The sequence below is a fragment of the Exophiala mesophila genome, assembly GCF_000836275.1.
Source record: "Exophiala mesophila strain CBS 40295 unplaced genomic scaffold supercont1.3, whole genome shotgun sequence".
Lineage (NCBI taxonomy): Eukaryota > Fungi > Ascomycota > Eurotiomycetes > Chaetothyriales > Herpotrichiellaceae > Exophiala > Exophiala mesophila.
In genome coordinates, this window is record NW_015622506.1 from 2,998,053 (window position 1) to 3,015,386 (window position 17,334).

Sequence of the window (17,334 nt, forward strand, 5' to 3'; positions counted from 1 at the left end):
CGGAAACGCGGGGCAAATTGACCCTGGCAATTGGCAGGCGCGACCCTCTCCTGCGATTTACCACAACCGCAGTCGGTCTGCTTTTGACTCATCCAACAATCTGCCCACCTCACCCTCTTAATACCATCACTCCCTGTGTCGGTAATCTTAAGATTCGTCCCAGGCTGTAGGCCATACCGACTTCATGTCTCACTCACGCAATCCCTCCAAGGCTGAACTTCCCACAAGGGAGAAGGAGGAACAGCCAGCATCCGCCGATAAGCCTACACCCAAGGAAAAGAAGCCCAAACCAAACAAACCCGTTGGCAAGCCAGAAGCCAAATTGCCCCAAGCCAAAGCCGCAGGCGGAGGCGGAAAGTCCAAGAAGAAAGAGGGCGCAGCCTTGATTGGTATCGATGTCGAGAAAGAGAAGGACTTTCCTGATTGGTATCAACAAGTCTTGACCAAGGGAGACATGCTTGACTACTATGACATTTCAGGGTGCTACATTCTCAAGCCTGCATCTCAATTCATCTGGGATGAGGTTCGTGCCTGGTTTGACTCTAGGATCAAGAAGATGGGCGTCAAGAACTGCTCCTTCCCATTGTTCGTGTCGGAGGATGTCTTGACCAAGGAAAAAGATCACATCGAAGGTTTTGCAGCTGAAGTCGCATGGGTCACCCACGGCGGTAGCACCAAGCTCGACAAGAAAATCGCAATCCGACCGACCTCCGAGACCGTCATGTACCCATACTACGCCAAATGGATCCAGAGTTATCGAGATCTACCATTGAAGCTGAATCAATGGAACTCGGTTGTGCGATGGGAGTTCAAGAACCCTCAACCTTTCCTTCGTACGCGGGAGTTCCACTGGCAGGAAGGCCACACTGCTCATCTGACGGAATCCGACGCGGGCAAAGAGGTCCTTGAAATCCTTGATCTCTATGCCAGCGTCTACGAGGACCTGCTTGCTGTTCCCGTCATCAAAGGTCGCAAGACTGAGAAGGAAAAGTTTGCGGGAGGTTACTACACTACTACGGTCGAAGGATACATTCCAGCCACCGGACGTGGTATCCAGGGAGGCACTTCGCACTGCTTGGGTCAAAACTTCAGCAAAATGTTCGGTATCAGCGTCCAGGACCCCAATGCAAAGACGGAGGAAGAGAAGAAGAACAACCTGTTTGTCTGGCAGAACTCTTGGGGCTTGTCCACTCGAGTCATTGGTGTCATGGTCATGATTCACTCGGACGATCGTGGACTGGTCCTGCCACCGCGGGTGGTGGAAACCCAGGTGGTGATTGTACCAGTTGGCGTGACCGCCAAGACCACGGACGAGGAGCGGGAGGCCTTGTACAAAGAGATCGAAGGATTGAAGGAAATACTCAAGGCTGTCAACGTCCGAGTTGAAGCTGACTTCCGTGAAGGATACTCTCCAGGGTACAAATTCAACGACTGGGAGCTGAAGGGCGTTCCTCTCCGACTTGAATTTGGACCTGGCGAGAGCAAGGGTCACTTTCTTACCACTTCGAGACGAGATCTTCCCAAATCCGAAGGCAAGGGCCAGATTGCCATCAGCGAACTCAACACTGCCGTGCCTGAATTGCTGGAGACCATTCAGAAGGACCTGTTTGCTCGAGCCGACGCCACATACAAATCTCACATCAAGAAGATCACCAACTGGGATGAGTTTGTTCCGGCATTGAACGACAAGAACGTGATTCTTCTTCCATCCTGCTTGACCGAAAAATGTGAAGATCAGATCAAGGAGCTTAGTGCACGCAAAGCCGAGGAGCAGGCCGGTGTACCTGAAGACGAGCGTGCCCCCAGCATGGGTGCAAAGAGTCTCTGCATTCCATTCGACCAACCTGAGGGAATTGAAAAGGGAGTGACGCCATGCGGAAACCCCTTCTGCTCCAACAAGGCTGAGGCATGGTGTTTGTTCGGACGATCATACTAGAATCGCTAGAGAACGGAGGTGCTGATGAATAGAAGTGAGCAAGATGACATGAGATGAGTTGACGATACCAAAGCAAAGATAAAGTCACAGGGGACGACGATTCAAGGACTCTGAGAAAGATGCAATTGATTGATTGGGACTATCACGAGTCCAAATCAAGTAGCGACTGAGTGCGTCCATGTGCAACCAATTGGCTATTTCGACCAAACAAATCAAAGGCATATCATTTCATGCTGCCTGACCGTCAATTCGTTCAATGTGCATCATGGGTGGTGATTTCAATGATTGGTGGGAGATAAAAAAGGAGCAACAGGTCAAAGATTCGCCAGCAGCGTCGGTGCGTCGGTGCGCTAGACATGTACTTCCAGTAGGTACTAGGCAGGTAGAAAAGGCGTGCAAGCCTCAGACTTGTATGGACCTGATCTCTTTATCAACTTTCCAACAAACACTTGATCTGGCTATTTAATTATGAGGGCTTTGTTATCTACGACTGTTGAGGTACCGTAGTTTCGCAGCCAAACTTATCAGGTCGAAGGATGTGCTTGTAATCTCTATTTTATGCGCATAAGACACATAAGATATAGTATGTTTCTCAACTACATCGCCACAACACCGGTAGGAAAGTCGTCCATAGGTCACTCGTTTAATTGGCAGGGATATTACCGTACCTATTTTATGTATGTACTCGTTAATCCCTCCTGGAAATGATCCGGGTGACACTCATCCTAGCCTCCGGAGCCATCCCGTGCTCTTCGATTCCGACTTCGAGTCCTCTATTCGTCGCTAATGTTGCTTGCGAGCTCCAAGTTGGCTTTCGGCTGTCAAATCCTTAATCTTCATCATCAACATCATATATCGGGCCAATGACAGACGGAAGTTGATGCCCAGGTCAGATACGAAAGAAACAACCTTAGAAACGAGTTCATTTAGGAGAAGACTCAAGTCACGCCTGTGAGACAACAGACTGCTCAGTTCCACTTGAATTCAGTCTCTTGCGAAACCTGACCCTCCCATCACTATTCTGAGGGCTTGCTACTATGGACGTCACCAAGGTTGCCCTGGTGACTGGTGCTGGTAAGTGTTCAATTACCAGGTTATATCTTCGAAGCTCATAGCGACCAGCAAGCGGCATTGGCCTGGCACTTACCCAACATCTCCTCGGTCGAGGCTACAAAGTTGGTCTATGCGATGTTGACGAAGAAAAGGGTTCCGCATATGCCACACAGTTTGGCCCAAATGCTCATTTTGTACGCACCAACGTTGCGAGCTACGAAGATCAACTGGAGGCGTTTCGGCAAATTTGGGACAAATGGGGACGACTAGACTTTGGTATGCTCACAAGATATCTTCAGCACTACCAAGTATTGATTTGACCCTCTGCACAGTGGCCGCGAACGCTGGAATTGTCGACTCATTCAACATGTACGCTGTCGGTTCGAAGGACACCAATAACACACCACCGACGAAACCCAATCTCAAAACCATTGACATCAACTTGACTGGTGTAATCTATACCACGGTTCTGGCTCAACATTACTTTTCTCGCAATAATTCGCCTGGAGGGAAAATTATTATCACTGCCAGTTCCGCAGCACTATACCCTCTGGAAGTGGGACCACTTTATGCTGCTAGCAAATCTGCAGTAGGTCAAACAAGTACATATCTTCAAGCGAGGGCATGCCGACTGACGGTGTTAGATCCCTGGCCTGGTGCGATCACTGGCCTCACATTTGAACGATGTCGGTGTCAGCATCAACTGTATATGTCCAGGAGTGGTCGCTACAGGACTGACCGAATCAATGCTCAGCCTTTGGCCTAAAGAAAAACTCACACCGTACACCACTATTATGAAAGCGTACGACCGTTTCCTCGACAGGGCTGAGACTGGATGCGTTGCAGAGATCAGTACCGAGAATATCTATTTGCGAGATCAATATGCTTATGGCGACGAAGTGCAGGAATGGATTTGTTCCAACTTTCCCAGACTCGCACAACAGGCATCTGTCTTTGGTGGTAAGTAGCCGTCGGGTTTCCAATACTACCTATTTCCTAACACTTGTCCTCCTTCGGACGCCACACTCTCTGCCGTAATGTATTTGGTGTGAAAATCTATAGATGTGATACTCTTGGTGCCTGGCTAGTCTCTCTTAGTCAACGCCTCTACTGAATTCGGATACAATTACTTCCGGCCCTGGTCATAAGGTTGTTCCCCGTCTTCGCCAAGTGCGCGAACATCGATGGGTCTAGGCAACTGACGGAATATTCCCATGGTTGGTCGCGTATGTACATAAGTACTGCTGTTACGGGACGGCTCCGGTAGCCTGCCTGCCAGCTCAATGGGGTATCTATGCCTCCATTTGAGAGAAGGTTAAGTTCAATGTATACTCCACGTCTTCAATCTGGACGATAATCTCAACCTCTACGTTTGGGTTCGGCTGTTTTCCGCATTTTATGTGACGCTAATTTGCAAAAGATTTGGAAAACAGGAGTCGTCCGGACTACCCCGAGGAGGAATTGCCTGGCGATAAGCTGCCTGTTCCGTACATTAGAAATATCGAGGATGAGCCATGGAATGTAGACTGATCGAGGTAAGTGGGTGAGAATTAGCATGGATTTGAATTCGCAGAACACTCAGATATAGTGCTTTATAGACGGCCATGGTATACAAAATCGAAATTGCGAGGCAGTGTATCGTGACGACCAAGAATTGAAATCCATCGCACCTATAATTGAAAGTCCATGTCCAGGGGTGGGCCTACCCACGACTTCCATGAGTCCCAATCGGCATCCATTAGATTAGGTAAGCCTGCCTCTTCGAACAAAGAATCTCGGAAAATGTCACCGTTGATTGCAGGCAAACCTGTCTGACCGTTTCGGGTGCTCGGTCGGTTGGGGTGATTGGGTGTCATGAGTCCAGAAGACTGACCGCGGCATGTTGATTTCTCCAATTGTGACAGAATCGAGTGACACAGTCCAGCTGTTGTAATTTGACCGACGGCTCGCTCAAGACAATGAAGCACTTTGTGCCAAGTGCCTTCTAGTTCCATTTGATTGACACTCTGAAGTCCGACGGAGCACTTGCGGCCAGCTGCCAAAACGGTCGATGATGCATACAAGACTGCTATTGTGTTAGTGGAACGAGGGAAGGCTGGAAGAGGGTTACATGTAGGAGTCCGAGCTCACATGAAACGGGATGCCACCAAGGCGGAAGAAAGCTATCGAAAAGTCGTAAATTAGTGCCTCAATGTCTGCCGTGTGGATAGAGGACGACCTGACTCACTCTGAATTCTCGATGAGGTTGTCACAGAGGATATTGGTGAGCTCCATAGCCGACCGAACGCAGATGGCCGCCGAGCTCTGAAGGATTGAGGAACCGACAGAGTCATCTTGCCGATTATTTTGATTGACGGAGTCATCTGTCAGGTCCAATAATCGAGCAAGCAACGGCCGGTAGATCAGAAGTTTGGTAAATAAAAACCTGACGGATGAAGGTTCAGATGAGCTGCTATATTCTTCTCGGAAGTGTCAAACTCACCGACATCGAAGGACTGATGCTTGCAAAACCAGTTCCCTACGTCCGCCCACCGATGCTGGAGCTGGAAGACTGGATTTCAAAGAGGAGGGCAGGTGCTCCCAGTAACCATTCAGTCGGGCTTCGGCCTCGACTAATCCTTTAAGATTTAAGTCTTCGTTGGTAGTGTGAATCGTAGAGGCCACGGCGTCACTCCGTCTTGAGTCGGTGTAGAAGCGATCCATGACGTCGGACAATATATCGAAAAGCCGTGTGGTGCTGATGAAGAAGGCCTGTAGGGACGGCCTAGACAAGGGTTGTTTGCCATACACATTGGGTATAGCCGACAGGTATTCATCGTCAATTGCCGTAGGTAGTGGAACTGGGTCCATGGCCAGCTCATGGGCTGTGGAGCGAAGACCCAAAGTACCAGCAATAATTCTGCACCGAGTCAGCCACAGGTTACGCTCGTTTTTGTATGGTTAACACAGACCGATCCATAAGAGCACATCCATGCCACAATCGACGAGCCATCTCTTGATCACGCTGACTCCATGTCGTGATATCCGAACCTCCTTGGTGAATACCTATGCCTTGGGCAATTCGCACAGCTGTGCCGACGGCAATCCAGCATGGCCAAGGTTCATTGGCGCTCTGGAGATACTGAGCCATCAAAAGCCAGGTCTGAACGGTTTCTAAGGTTCCAGGTGACAGGAAGTCAAACTGCAGGAGCTCACGAGCTCGTGCAATAAAAGAAGTCGAGGAGGCTTCCCTGGCTTTAAGCGATGTCTTTCCACTCACTCTCGATGAGATTGCGAAGATTATATTCAGCAGACAGTGGAACCCGTCATCCGGCGGTGGTGAATCGCTGACCCACAGTTGCTCGTATCGCTCCTGGAAAGACGGTCGGTGAACAAAAGGGAAGAACGGCAGGATGTCGGTCCAATACAATTGTAGCAAAGAGTCTGCCGTCGATCTGACGGGAAGGAGGTATTCAGGTGAGCTGATAGCTCTGCCCTCGGACGTCCCGCGGAAACGTTTTGGTTTGTGGATTTGAATCCTCTCGCCGATGGACTGCAAATGATTGTGAGAACCCAGTAGTTTGCATGTTTCTCCCCAAAACCTGGCAGATGCGAAACCTTGCTCCACGCTGAGTGGTGCAGGGCTTTGCAACTCGCTTCTTTGTGGGCTCAAGGCACTTGACAGATACAGGCTCTGATCCGAACCGATATCAGCTGCGGAAGTCGATGGGAAACGTAGACTCGAGGACTCTAGTCCGTGGGAATTGAGCTCTGGTCTGATAACAGCGGTCTCGCTGTGACGCGAATGACTTTGCGTTTCAGTCTCTAAATCAAATGGTCCATCAGGTGCGGTATAGCCCAAAGCATGATTTTCATGGTCCTGGGTGACGAGGGCGGAATGGTCTGCCTCCAAGGTCGACTGCTGTGTCTGGTCTGTTGTCGTATCGCTCAGGTTGGCGTCCAGGGTTGGGTTCTTGTTCTTGCTGTTTAGGGCACGGATTTTCTTTTCAAGCTCGATGATGTACTGCCTAGCTTCATGCTCAGCATTCCTGGAGCGAAAGCTGCCTGAGTCGCCCGAAGACTGACCTTTGAGCCAACTCGCCACCCGTGCTCATGTATGTACATTCTGGGGGCTGACGACCTCTTCTATGACAAGGACCACACACTGTCATCTCGTTAGTCTGATATTTCGGGCCTCAATATCTCATTTTGTGGGCAGACCAGGACGTGTCCCGTCGCATCGGATTTTTCGATGCCTGGGATCGAATGTTAGCGGCCAATCACAGCAGGAACAAGGGGCAGCAGTTGAGACAAACCGACAGGGCTCACAAGCCTCGGAAATCTTTGTTCTTTTCGTAGGTCTCTTGCCTGTCATGGTGCTAGTGATCAATGTATGAGGACGTGGACAAGGTCTTCGCTGGTGTGTTTGTCTTCTAACCGAGCCGAGGTTGTATTCATGTCTCCACAGGGAGGAACATGACCGTGAATGCAACAAATGGTTTAGCCTAAACACTTGTGAAAGATCATTTTCTTCCCATCGACTGAAGGAGAGAAGCAACAGTGCAATGTCGAAGAGACGATTATCACATGGTCGAGTATTCTCGAAAGCTGAGATTGAACAAAGCTTAGCTCTGGATATTCAAGACCCCATCCCCGCGCTCCGAAAGATGGAGAAGCAGCTTTCGCTCTATGGAGTGGAGAGGGTTGGCGCTTATGATCACAGTCCTCGCAAACACGGCAAACACGGTAAACAGGTACAATAAGTGCGTTACACCGTTGTTGATTCTAGATAACATGCCCACTGACGACGATAAGTCTACCCTTGTGGGGAGTATGAACTTCACTGACCTTCCACCAAGTCAAGTTGGCCATTCTCTCGTGGAATTATTACCTTATCTGCCATCAACACAGTGACGGCGTTCCAGACTCAGAGACGATGACCAGGTCGGTGCTTCTGGAATAGAGCGATCGTATGCGTTTGAAGGTCTCTGCTGATGTGATTTGACTCACGTACGACGCTCCAGGCACGCGGTCCGATCGACTGAGACCGATGTTGGAGACAGGATGAATTCCGGACCGGCAGTGGATAATAGGTCGAATTGCCGATATTGTAGAGCCTGTGGGCCAGTTTCAGTAGCTAGGAGAAGTATTGCAGCGGATTAGATCCCGGCAACGAATGGTGTTCCGTTTGTCAATCCTCATCCTGCCCCATGGCTCTCCTGAGTATTCTCTTCACCTCCACCTCTCCACACATATGTGTAGAAAACTGTGGAGAAGGGCTACAGAAACGGATCTTTTCCGGGCCAATGCGGCAGCATCCAATCAAGGTTCGCTATCCACGCCTGCGGCGTTGTCAACACCGACTTCTTATTGAATTCTGCTCCCCATATAGTCACACTGAAAGAGCAGCCATATGTGCCTTGCAGACATGTTGCTTGTACAGGTCTCCTGCTGTTCATGAATGCGAATGCACTGTGCTCTGAGAAGGAGACTATGTCGACGAAGTATTGTGTCATGAGCCAGAGTATGGTTAACTAAGGAAGCGGATACCTTGCGGCAAAGTTGATCCGAATGAAATGATTCCCCAGACGGAGCAAACCCGTGCCTTGGCAAGACTATTCTCGTATGCACTCCGGGGTTGACGGGATCTGAACGACGTTGTTGCGGCATGATCTTTGCTACATATGCGAAGAGAAGGCTTCCGACGCTTCAATAATTCCTTCTCTTGAGGTCTGTTTGCACCAAACCCCGTTCTGGACAATTTCATTTGAGATCGACCAGGCTCGCTAGTCACCCAGTTGCAGTCATGGATGCACCAACTCCAGCAAACAAAGACATCGCCATGGAGCACGTCGAGGATGGTGAACTGCCTCAATCGATCGATGCAAAGTCAGAGATTGTCGAAGATGACATGCCTCTCGACCAGCAGCGCCGAATCTTGCGTCGAATTGACATTCGCGTCACTGTCGTTACAGGAGCCTTGTTCTTCATCAGCTTGTTGGACAGATCCAATCTCGGAGCTGCTGCCATTGCAGGGTTCGTGGAAACGTGCCCTCACTCTTGCTACTAGTCTCTAATACCTCGAGCAGAATGACGGTAGACCTTAACCTCGCTATCGAGAACCGCTTCAACCTTGTGGCCATGATCTTCTTCGTCCCCTACATCATCTTTGAGTTCCCCGGTGCGGTGTTGGTGCGAACCATGGGCCCAAGAATATTTCTCGCCGGGATCTGCGTGCTTTGGGGCGTCTCAATGCTGTGCTTTGGCTTTGTCCAAAACTGGGTCCAACTTGTTGGATTGCGTGTCTTGCTTGGAGCCTTTGAAGCTGGCTACGTAGGTCATCCTTCTTCGTTTTATGCAGAGCAGCTTCTTCATCAACACAGAAACTAATCAGAGGTCGCATAGTTCCCGGCATGTATCTATCTTGTCAGCACTTATTACACTCGATTCGAAGTGCAGAAACGCTTTGCAGCGTTCTATCTCATTGCAACAACAGCTGGGGCATTCTCTGGTGTATGTGTAGCCGAACGACCCAGGCATATGAACAGACACTGATATCACGTGCAGATCCTTGCGTATGGATTAATGCAGATGGATGGACTGGCTGGGAAAGCCGGATGGCGATGGGTGAGTAGAACAGCTCACCTCAGCGGACCTCTCTTGCCAACAAGTTGGATAAATGGAGACACGACCAGCTGCTGACCAAAGACGCCGAACTAGATTTTCATCATGGAAGGCATCCTCACTGTTGTAATTGGTGCGATTGGATACTTCCTACTCGTGGACTTCCCCGACAAGGCCCACCAATCGATCAAGTTCCTCACGAAGGACGAGGCGGCCTGGGTTATTCGACGCATCCAACGAGATCGTAACGATGCCGAAGCAGAGAAGTTTGACATACGCAAATTCCTGGGGGCAGGCAAAGATGTCAAGTTATGGTGCTTCTCCCTCATCTTCTTGTAAGTTCGCCCTCAGGGACGGGTGCGAATGCACACCTTGTCGTTGTCGCTGACGCAGTCCAGATGCCTCACAACCGTATCCTACGCCGTCACATTCTTCCTGCCCATTATCCTCCGCAATAACCTCGGGTTCAGCATTGCGGCCGCCCAATGTCTAGTTGCACCACCATGGGTCTTTGCAGCTTTCGCGATGTTTTTCTGTGGATGGCTTGGCGATAAATACAGAATCCGTGGCCCCATCATCCTCGTAAATTCCGTGATCGCAATAGTCGGCTTGATAGTCATGACCTGGGCCCCTGGAAATGGAGCCAAATACTTCGGTTCGTTCCTTATCCTGGGCGGTATCCAGGCCAATGTGCCAACCGCCATGGCCTTCCAGTCCAACAATATCCGCGGCCAGTGGAAACGAGCTTTCGGTTCGGCCACTTTGGTGTGCGGTGGTGGACTAGGTGGAGTGGCGGGATCATTGATCTTCAGGACTCAAGACGCTCCTCGCTATTTGAATGGCATCTACGGCTGTATCGTGTAAGTTGTATCCCTTCAAGTGGTGCGAGCCTCGGACTGACTGCATCAGTGCCAACGTTGTCATTCTCATCATCGTCTCGACTTTCGATCTTTATTTCTTACGCAAAAATCGACTCGCAAAGGCTGGCAAGATATTCATTGACAACGAGCCAGGATTTCTCTATACGCTTTAGACCAGGGTTCGAAATGTGGATAGTTTGAGGTCAATGCCAAGTGGAAGGTGTAGCATGCCTCATAGCATCTAGACCCATCCCAAGTAAATAGAACCTCGTCCGCTTGACCAAAAATACTGTTGTCAACTCGTCGGGAGTTGTTGTACCTTCTATCCCTCCTCCTACCATGTCACTAACAACAGCGAAGTCTATCGTGTTGTCAAGCACCGTCGTCAATGAATGCTTCGCCGCAATTGGATATCGCTGGCATGAAATCTGTACAGATGAGGCCGTCTTCAGGGTAAGGCGGCCCGCTGTGTGAACCCCGTAATTCGAGTCTCGTAGCTGGTGTAGGTATTCCGTGCCAGACGCGGACACGTTTCGTTCTTCATCCCACGTCCAAGTCATAATGCCAAGTTCTCCTCGGTTCCAGCAGCCTAGTAAGTCACTGGCACAAATCCGATGCCGTATAAGGGTTAGATCCATGGTTGAACATGCAAATCCTTGGGGCCCCGCAATACGACTCGGGGAAACCCTGGTTCGGACTGAACCCGTCTACGGGATGATTCCGTTGTAGTATGTATTGCGCTCCGGATTGAATAGATCCCTTAGTCTAAAATGCTGCTGTACATGCCTACAAGACTTTTAAAAATGATATTTGACCTGAAAAGAGAGTCTCAAAAGCAGGTTTTGAGAACTCGGCATCAAGGCTGCCTTCCATACTGTAGATACTCAGACAATTGTCATCATGGGTTTCGGACGGATCGATGTGCACCACCATTTCACCACGGACTTCTATGCTGAAGGTGAGTATCTGGGGGAGCTAGACGAATACAAAACGCTAACTTAGGGGGATGCTAGCCGTGGCTGAAGCAGGAGGAGATCCTTCAGGGTTCAAAGGCGTCCCTGACTGGAGTCTTGACCTCGACAAGAACTTCAACGACAAGAATGACATTTCGACAAGTATTCTCTCTCTGACGGCACCAGGAGCTTGCATCGTCAAGAGTCGCGAAGGGCGAGCGAAACTGGCACGCCGCTGTAATGAGTATCTGGCGAAGCTTCGCGACGATGCACCGCAACGATATGGATTCTTTGCCACGCTGCCCTGTATGACTGACGCGGACGACTTCCTCAGCGAAGTGGCTTACGCACTCGATACGCTCAAGGCGGATGGTCTGACATTATTCACGCGATATGGGTCAGGACACCAGTACCTGGGCCATCCGGAATTCACCAAGATTTGGGATGAGCTCGACCGGCGTAACGCGGTTATCTTTATCCACCCAACTCACCCCGTGGACACCGTGTTGGTAAATCCCATCATGACTCAACCGGTGGTCCAGTATCCGTTTGAGACGACCATCACGGCCGTGGACATGCTATTCAACAAAGTGCCGCAGAATCATCCCAACTGCAAAATCATTCTCTCACATGCTGGAGGCACCCTGCCGTTTCTTTTCACTCGGCCAGCCTCTGGGTACGAGCCGGGCTCAGAGGAGCATGAAGCATTTGTTGATGCCGTGAGGAATTTTTACTTTGATACGGCACTCTCGGGTAGCGACACGGTGCTCAAGTTTATGCAAGATTTCGCAAAGCCTGGTCATCTTTTATGCGGCAGTGATTTCCCTTACGCTGGGCCAGAACATATCAGGCATCATCTACCGAATCTCGCCAAGTTCAAGTTTGAACGCGAGGAACTCCGGCAGGAAATCTATTACAAGAATGCTCTGGAATTGTTTCCCCGGCTTGCGAAATACTACACGAAAATTTGATGCAAAGTGGGATTGGCTTGAAGGTTAGGAAGTCGATATTCAGGCGAGCTCTTGACGGAGAGAACATCGAACGGCTCAAAAAAGACGAGGATCTCCTAGAGAGACTTGATGTATTCACAGTGACTCCTTCAATCAACATCTTGAGAGGGACGAATTGGAATCAGTATGATGACGTTTTTTCCAAAATAGCCAACTGGCTAAGAGTTGTTGAACCCCAGACTTTTATAGATGTGAGATCTATCAACTTTCCAACGAACGCTTGATCTGGCTGATGAATGATAAGCGCTATTCATGACTATCAGACACCGTGACATTGCAGCCAGTCTTGTCAAATAAGAAGCTTTTCCATAGAGTTTCTAACCTATGTACATACAGAAGTCACGGTATTAGCATCAATAAAAGCCATCAAAAGAACCCGAATTAACCACCTCATCATGAGTATTTGCATCGTGGTTCGTACTCTCCAAACCTCTCGATGTAGCCGAAGGGAGGATTGAATCTTTTTCCCTCTGGTCAAAATCTCCATATAGGCCAAACTCGGTCAATGTCCATGGAAATTGGTTTGACAACGACCAAACCTCATCGTCATCTAGAAGACCAAAGGCACTACGATCAGAAACAGAAGCTTGAGCTGCCGCTTCAAGATCAATATTGATGCTGTCCCCGGGCAGAAGCCCACTTTCCAGATCTTGGACTTGAACTGGAGGAGGGCCAATCAGTGATTCAATATCTGCATCCATCCCAGGTTCGACGTTTTTGGGTTCATTCGTTTCTTCGATACTCTCTTCCATCGGCAGTGGCGGGGCTTGTAGTGCAATGACCCTAGCATTTTCCACGTCTTGTGCGCGCATCATGTGTCCCACGATTCGACAGACGGCATCTGCAATGGGCCAAGTCTCTCGTAAACTCCATAGTCCGCGAATGCATTGCTGGAAGTGTTGGTGCGGTATCTCTGACATGGATTTGCCAGACATTTTGATGTCAGCCAGAAAAGAAGCCACCGCCACTCCAATACATGTGCCAGCGCCAGGAGGCAAGAATCGAAAGAGATCTCGTTCCCGTAGAGATTGCACCATTTCTGCTGTTCTGATTGCACATTCCTTGACAATGGGGCGTGATCTTCGTTGAATAACATCGGTCGACAGCGTTGTTTCACGCCGTGAGATACTTAATGGCCGGTAAAGTGCTTCAGTCACGAGGAGATATCCCAACTTGAGCGTTGCTTGATGCATATAAAGGAGTTCAGCGGTCGGTGATCTTGACTGCGCGTCCTGTCCAACGCGGCATTTGCTTGGTAGAAGATTCGTCCATCTTTCCAGCTCGTTTTCAAGAGCGTTGACGTCTCTTGGAGCGAACTCGGAGATTTTGGGGCTATAGAGCATCCTGGGACCTTTGGTGGTTCCACTAAACGCCTGGAGTCCATAGAGCTTGCTCATTATCTGTCCGAGAATTGAAGAGAGCTTGATGTTTTCAATACACAGGTGTGCCAGTGCCACTCTGCAGTCGTAAGTCATCACCGCAAATGCGTTTTTGACCGTCGCTATCCTAGTGGGAGGCGCATGGAGATCAAAGTCGTCGATATTAAGCATAGGGATCCGTACTTGGTCGTCTCTAAAACGCATCGGGCGTCGAGCAGATATCGCCAGAGCCCGGTCGCGTAGGTAACAAGACCACCATAGCCTCCGCCAGAGTTTCTTCGTCTTGGAGTCCTCATGCATATAGGTAATTTTGTCGCTCAAGCCAAGAGTCATTCCCAATGACATACATATGCCTGCCCAATGCCATGGGTCCTTTTGGTCGCTTTCGGTAGTGTACCAGTAGGTATGGAGCATTATTGTCTGCATCAGAGTGATGCGGTCAGATTCCCAGTCGAAATCGTAAAGAAGCTATCCATGTTTAGCGATCCACCCTGAGAACGGCTTGTGGTCTGCTTACCTTGACCTTTTTGTAGAAAAACGCTCTTGCACTTCGACGATCTTCGAATCCTGCTTGGTGAAGATAGAGCTCATCCACGAAGGATGAACCTGCAAACATGACGGCGTGAAAGAGGATCAGGCTTATCCGATGCTGGCCATCACCTTCCAAGGCTTGAAGAAAGTCTTCTAGACAGATGACAGGCATGTAAGGATAGCTGTACCATATAAAATCGCGCAGCAATTGATTACGAAGCTCGTCGTCTGGGATGGACAATGCGCCTTGGCTGACGAGAAATTGTAATTCGGCCTCAGGAATCTCGCGCTGCGGAGGAAGGATATAGGCAGGAAGATTGTCAATTGCAGCGACACCAGTCGTCAAAGAACCCCGTCCAAGCTCCCATAAAGGAGGATCAGAAGGCTGTCCAGGTGTGCTGGAAGCATTCCACGACCCAAGGGTAGATGTAGCCGCAACTTGCGAAATCGAATCTAGCCATTCTGATTAGGACGAGCTCGTAAAGCATTGTTGCAGACTAGAGTTACCTCGACTAGAACTCCTAGGTCTCTTCGGGGTTTGTAAGCGGAAATTCGAGAGTAAACCTCCATCTTTCATCTTTAGGGTGGTAGCTTCTTGATGCTGTTGAAAATCTGCCAGCTCGAGAATCGGAGTTCCCACATTATCAACTCCCTTTAGCACACGAACCCTTCGACTTCGTCGGTTTTCAGCAGTCAGACAGTTGATGTGGTCGATCTTGCAATTATGGCACGGCGGTCCAGATGAGGTGACATCGCATTTGATTTTGCGGACTCTGCATCGCTGGCACGCTTGCGATGCTCTTGTTTGTTTAATTTTCAAGGTTTGCGCATGGTCCGAAGAGGTATCAAGGTCCATTTGCGCAAATTTTCAGGTCTCTCCAAATAGTACTGGGAGGTCTTTGACTTGCTGGTCAAGGTAGATGGCACACTCTCAATTCTAGATATCGCGCAATTTCCAAGAAAAAGTTCTTCGATCTACTACTACGGACGGAGTCGAACCATACCCCAGTCGCTCTTTCTTGCCGTATCTGATCCCCCGTGGCGGAGAATCGCTTGTCATTCTGGGGTGGTGGAGAAGTTGAAGTGTAAAGCGGAGGCCAACCAATTTCCATGTGTGGTCAGAAATTAGAGAAGTCGACCTTGACTCCCAATATTCTGACATCTGTCTTACTTCTTCGGGCCACTTTACCGTGGCTGAAAGGCTCGGCTATTGCGCTGTTTCTGGCCAACTTTCCGTGGTAACGTCACCAGCCTGGGACTATTCAAAGTTTGCCATTTACAACCAGATCTGGACCGAGCCCGGCTCTGGGGTAATAGTGCATTTCTCCATGATGGAGAACTCCCCATGGGCTTTGAAGCGGAGGTCGAATACTGTTTTCGAGAGCAATAGCCGATGAGTTATACGGAAATATGGAGACAAACGGGATGGCTTGTATGGCCCTAAACACGGCATACCCTCGGCTGGTCATCAAGACGTTGTAGGTATTTATTGATGCTTCGCACGGTGAGTTGTACCACCAACATCGGCCCATTGGTACAAAGTTTAGATCTCAGAATTTAGAAAAACCAACAAGAAATATGGCGCAAACACAGTTGAACGGCCATGTCAATGGCTCATCCGAGACTGAACAAACAGCAGTGGTCATTGGCGCGGGATTCAGTGGCATTCGAATGTTGTATGAGCTCAAGAAACGTGGCATCAAGGGAACATGCTTTGAGGCCGCATCAGGCATCGGAGGGGTAAGAAAGTCCTAGACATCATCCAACGAGACACACACTGATAGAATGCTTTGAACTCTAGACATGGTTCTGGAACCGTTATCCGGGCGCCAGAGCTGACAGTGAAGTCTGGGTGTATGTCCTAACCTTCTTGGAGGAGATAGGTTACGATTGGGACTGGAATGAGCGATTTCCTTATCAATCAGAACTCGAAACCTACCTCAACGGACTGGTCGATTTTCTCGGGTTGAGAGAAAACTTTGTTCTCAACACTCGAGTCACATCAGCTCACTATGATGTTTCAAACAGTGTGTGGAAGGTTACAACCTCACAAGGCGAAGTGACTACATGCAACTTCCTCATCACTGCAACGGGACCTCTATCAGAACCATTGAAACCTCCTTTCCCAGGTCTCGATACATTCAAGGGTGAATGGTACCAAACATCACGCTGGCCGGACAAGAAGGTCGACTTTACTGGCAAACGAGTCGGCATTTTCGGAACAGGAGCCACAGGCGTCCAGATCATTCCGTATGTTTCCCACGCAGCAAAGCAAGTCACCGTCTTCCAACGAACTCCAAACTACGTCCTGCCTGGCAGAAATTTTGTCTTCTCCAAAGATCAAGAACGAGAGCTTAAGCAAGACTTCAAGGGAATCGCACAGCGAGTCAGGAGTCAACCATTTGGCGGAGACATGGCTGGAACAACTCGAACATCCTTGGATGTTAAAGACAAGGAAGCTTTAAATCAATTGTTCGACTATGGATGGGAGCAGGGCGGATTTCGCTATATCTTCAACACGGTCAACGACATGTTGAGCAATGCCGAATGCAACGAGGCTGCCAGCGAGTTCATCCGCAAGAAAATCAGAGCTATTGTTGAAGATCCTGAGACGGCAGAGGCATTGTGTCCCCATTACCCACTAATGTCCAAACGACCTCCTTTGGGCCACTTCTACTATGAGACATTCAACAGGCCTAATGTCAAGTTGGTCGACCTGCGGAAAAATCCGGTTCAGGAAATCACCCCCAATGGAATTAAAACTCTTGCTGAGGAACATGAATTGGATATTATTATCTTTGGAATCGGTATGTCCTGTTTTTCCACCCCCTCCCAGCAATCCCTTTGCACGGCCCTCTATGATACTTACACTATACTATTTCAGGCTTCGACGCCGTCACAGGCAGCTTGAATGCAATCGATATCCGCGGCACAAACAACATCCCATTAAAAGAACACCTTGAATCTGACCTACAGACCGGCTACGGAATCACGACAACAAACTTTCCC

General features: G+C 49.4%; 2 protein-coding genes across 2 annotated transcripts; one reads left to right on the plus strand and one right to left on the minus strand.

Annotated features, from left to right (window-relative positions):
- Window positions 1-81: 81 nt before the first annotated feature.
- PV10_04653 (proline-tRNA ligase) lies at window positions 82-2,355 on the plus strand. Its single transcript, XM_016369226.1, has one exon. It carries the CDS (start codon window positions 185-187, stop codon window positions 1,934-1,936), a length of 1,752 nt encoding a protein of 583 aa, XP_016225014.1. The 5' UTR covers window positions 82-184; the 3' UTR covers window positions 1,937-2,355.
- A 2,857-nt stretch (window positions 2,356-5,212) lies between these two features.
- PV10_04654 (uncharacterized protein) lies at window positions 5,213-7,083 on the minus strand (the record flags this gene model as incomplete). Its single annotated transcript, XM_016369227.1, has 4 exons — window positions 5,213-5,414; window positions 5,472-5,888; window positions 5,941-6,996; window positions 7,055-7,083. 4 exons carry the CDS (start codon window positions 7,081-7,083, stop codon window positions 5,213-5,215), a joined length of 1,704 nt encoding a protein of 567 aa, XP_016225015.1.
- Window positions 7,084-17,334: the final 10,251 nt, after the last annotated feature.

What these genes read in the sequence shown, in the direction of transcription:
- PV10_04653 (XM_016369226.1), top strand. Translation starts at nt 185, where the DNA reads ATGTCTCACTCACGCAATCCCTCCAAGGCTGAACTTCCCACAAGGGAG.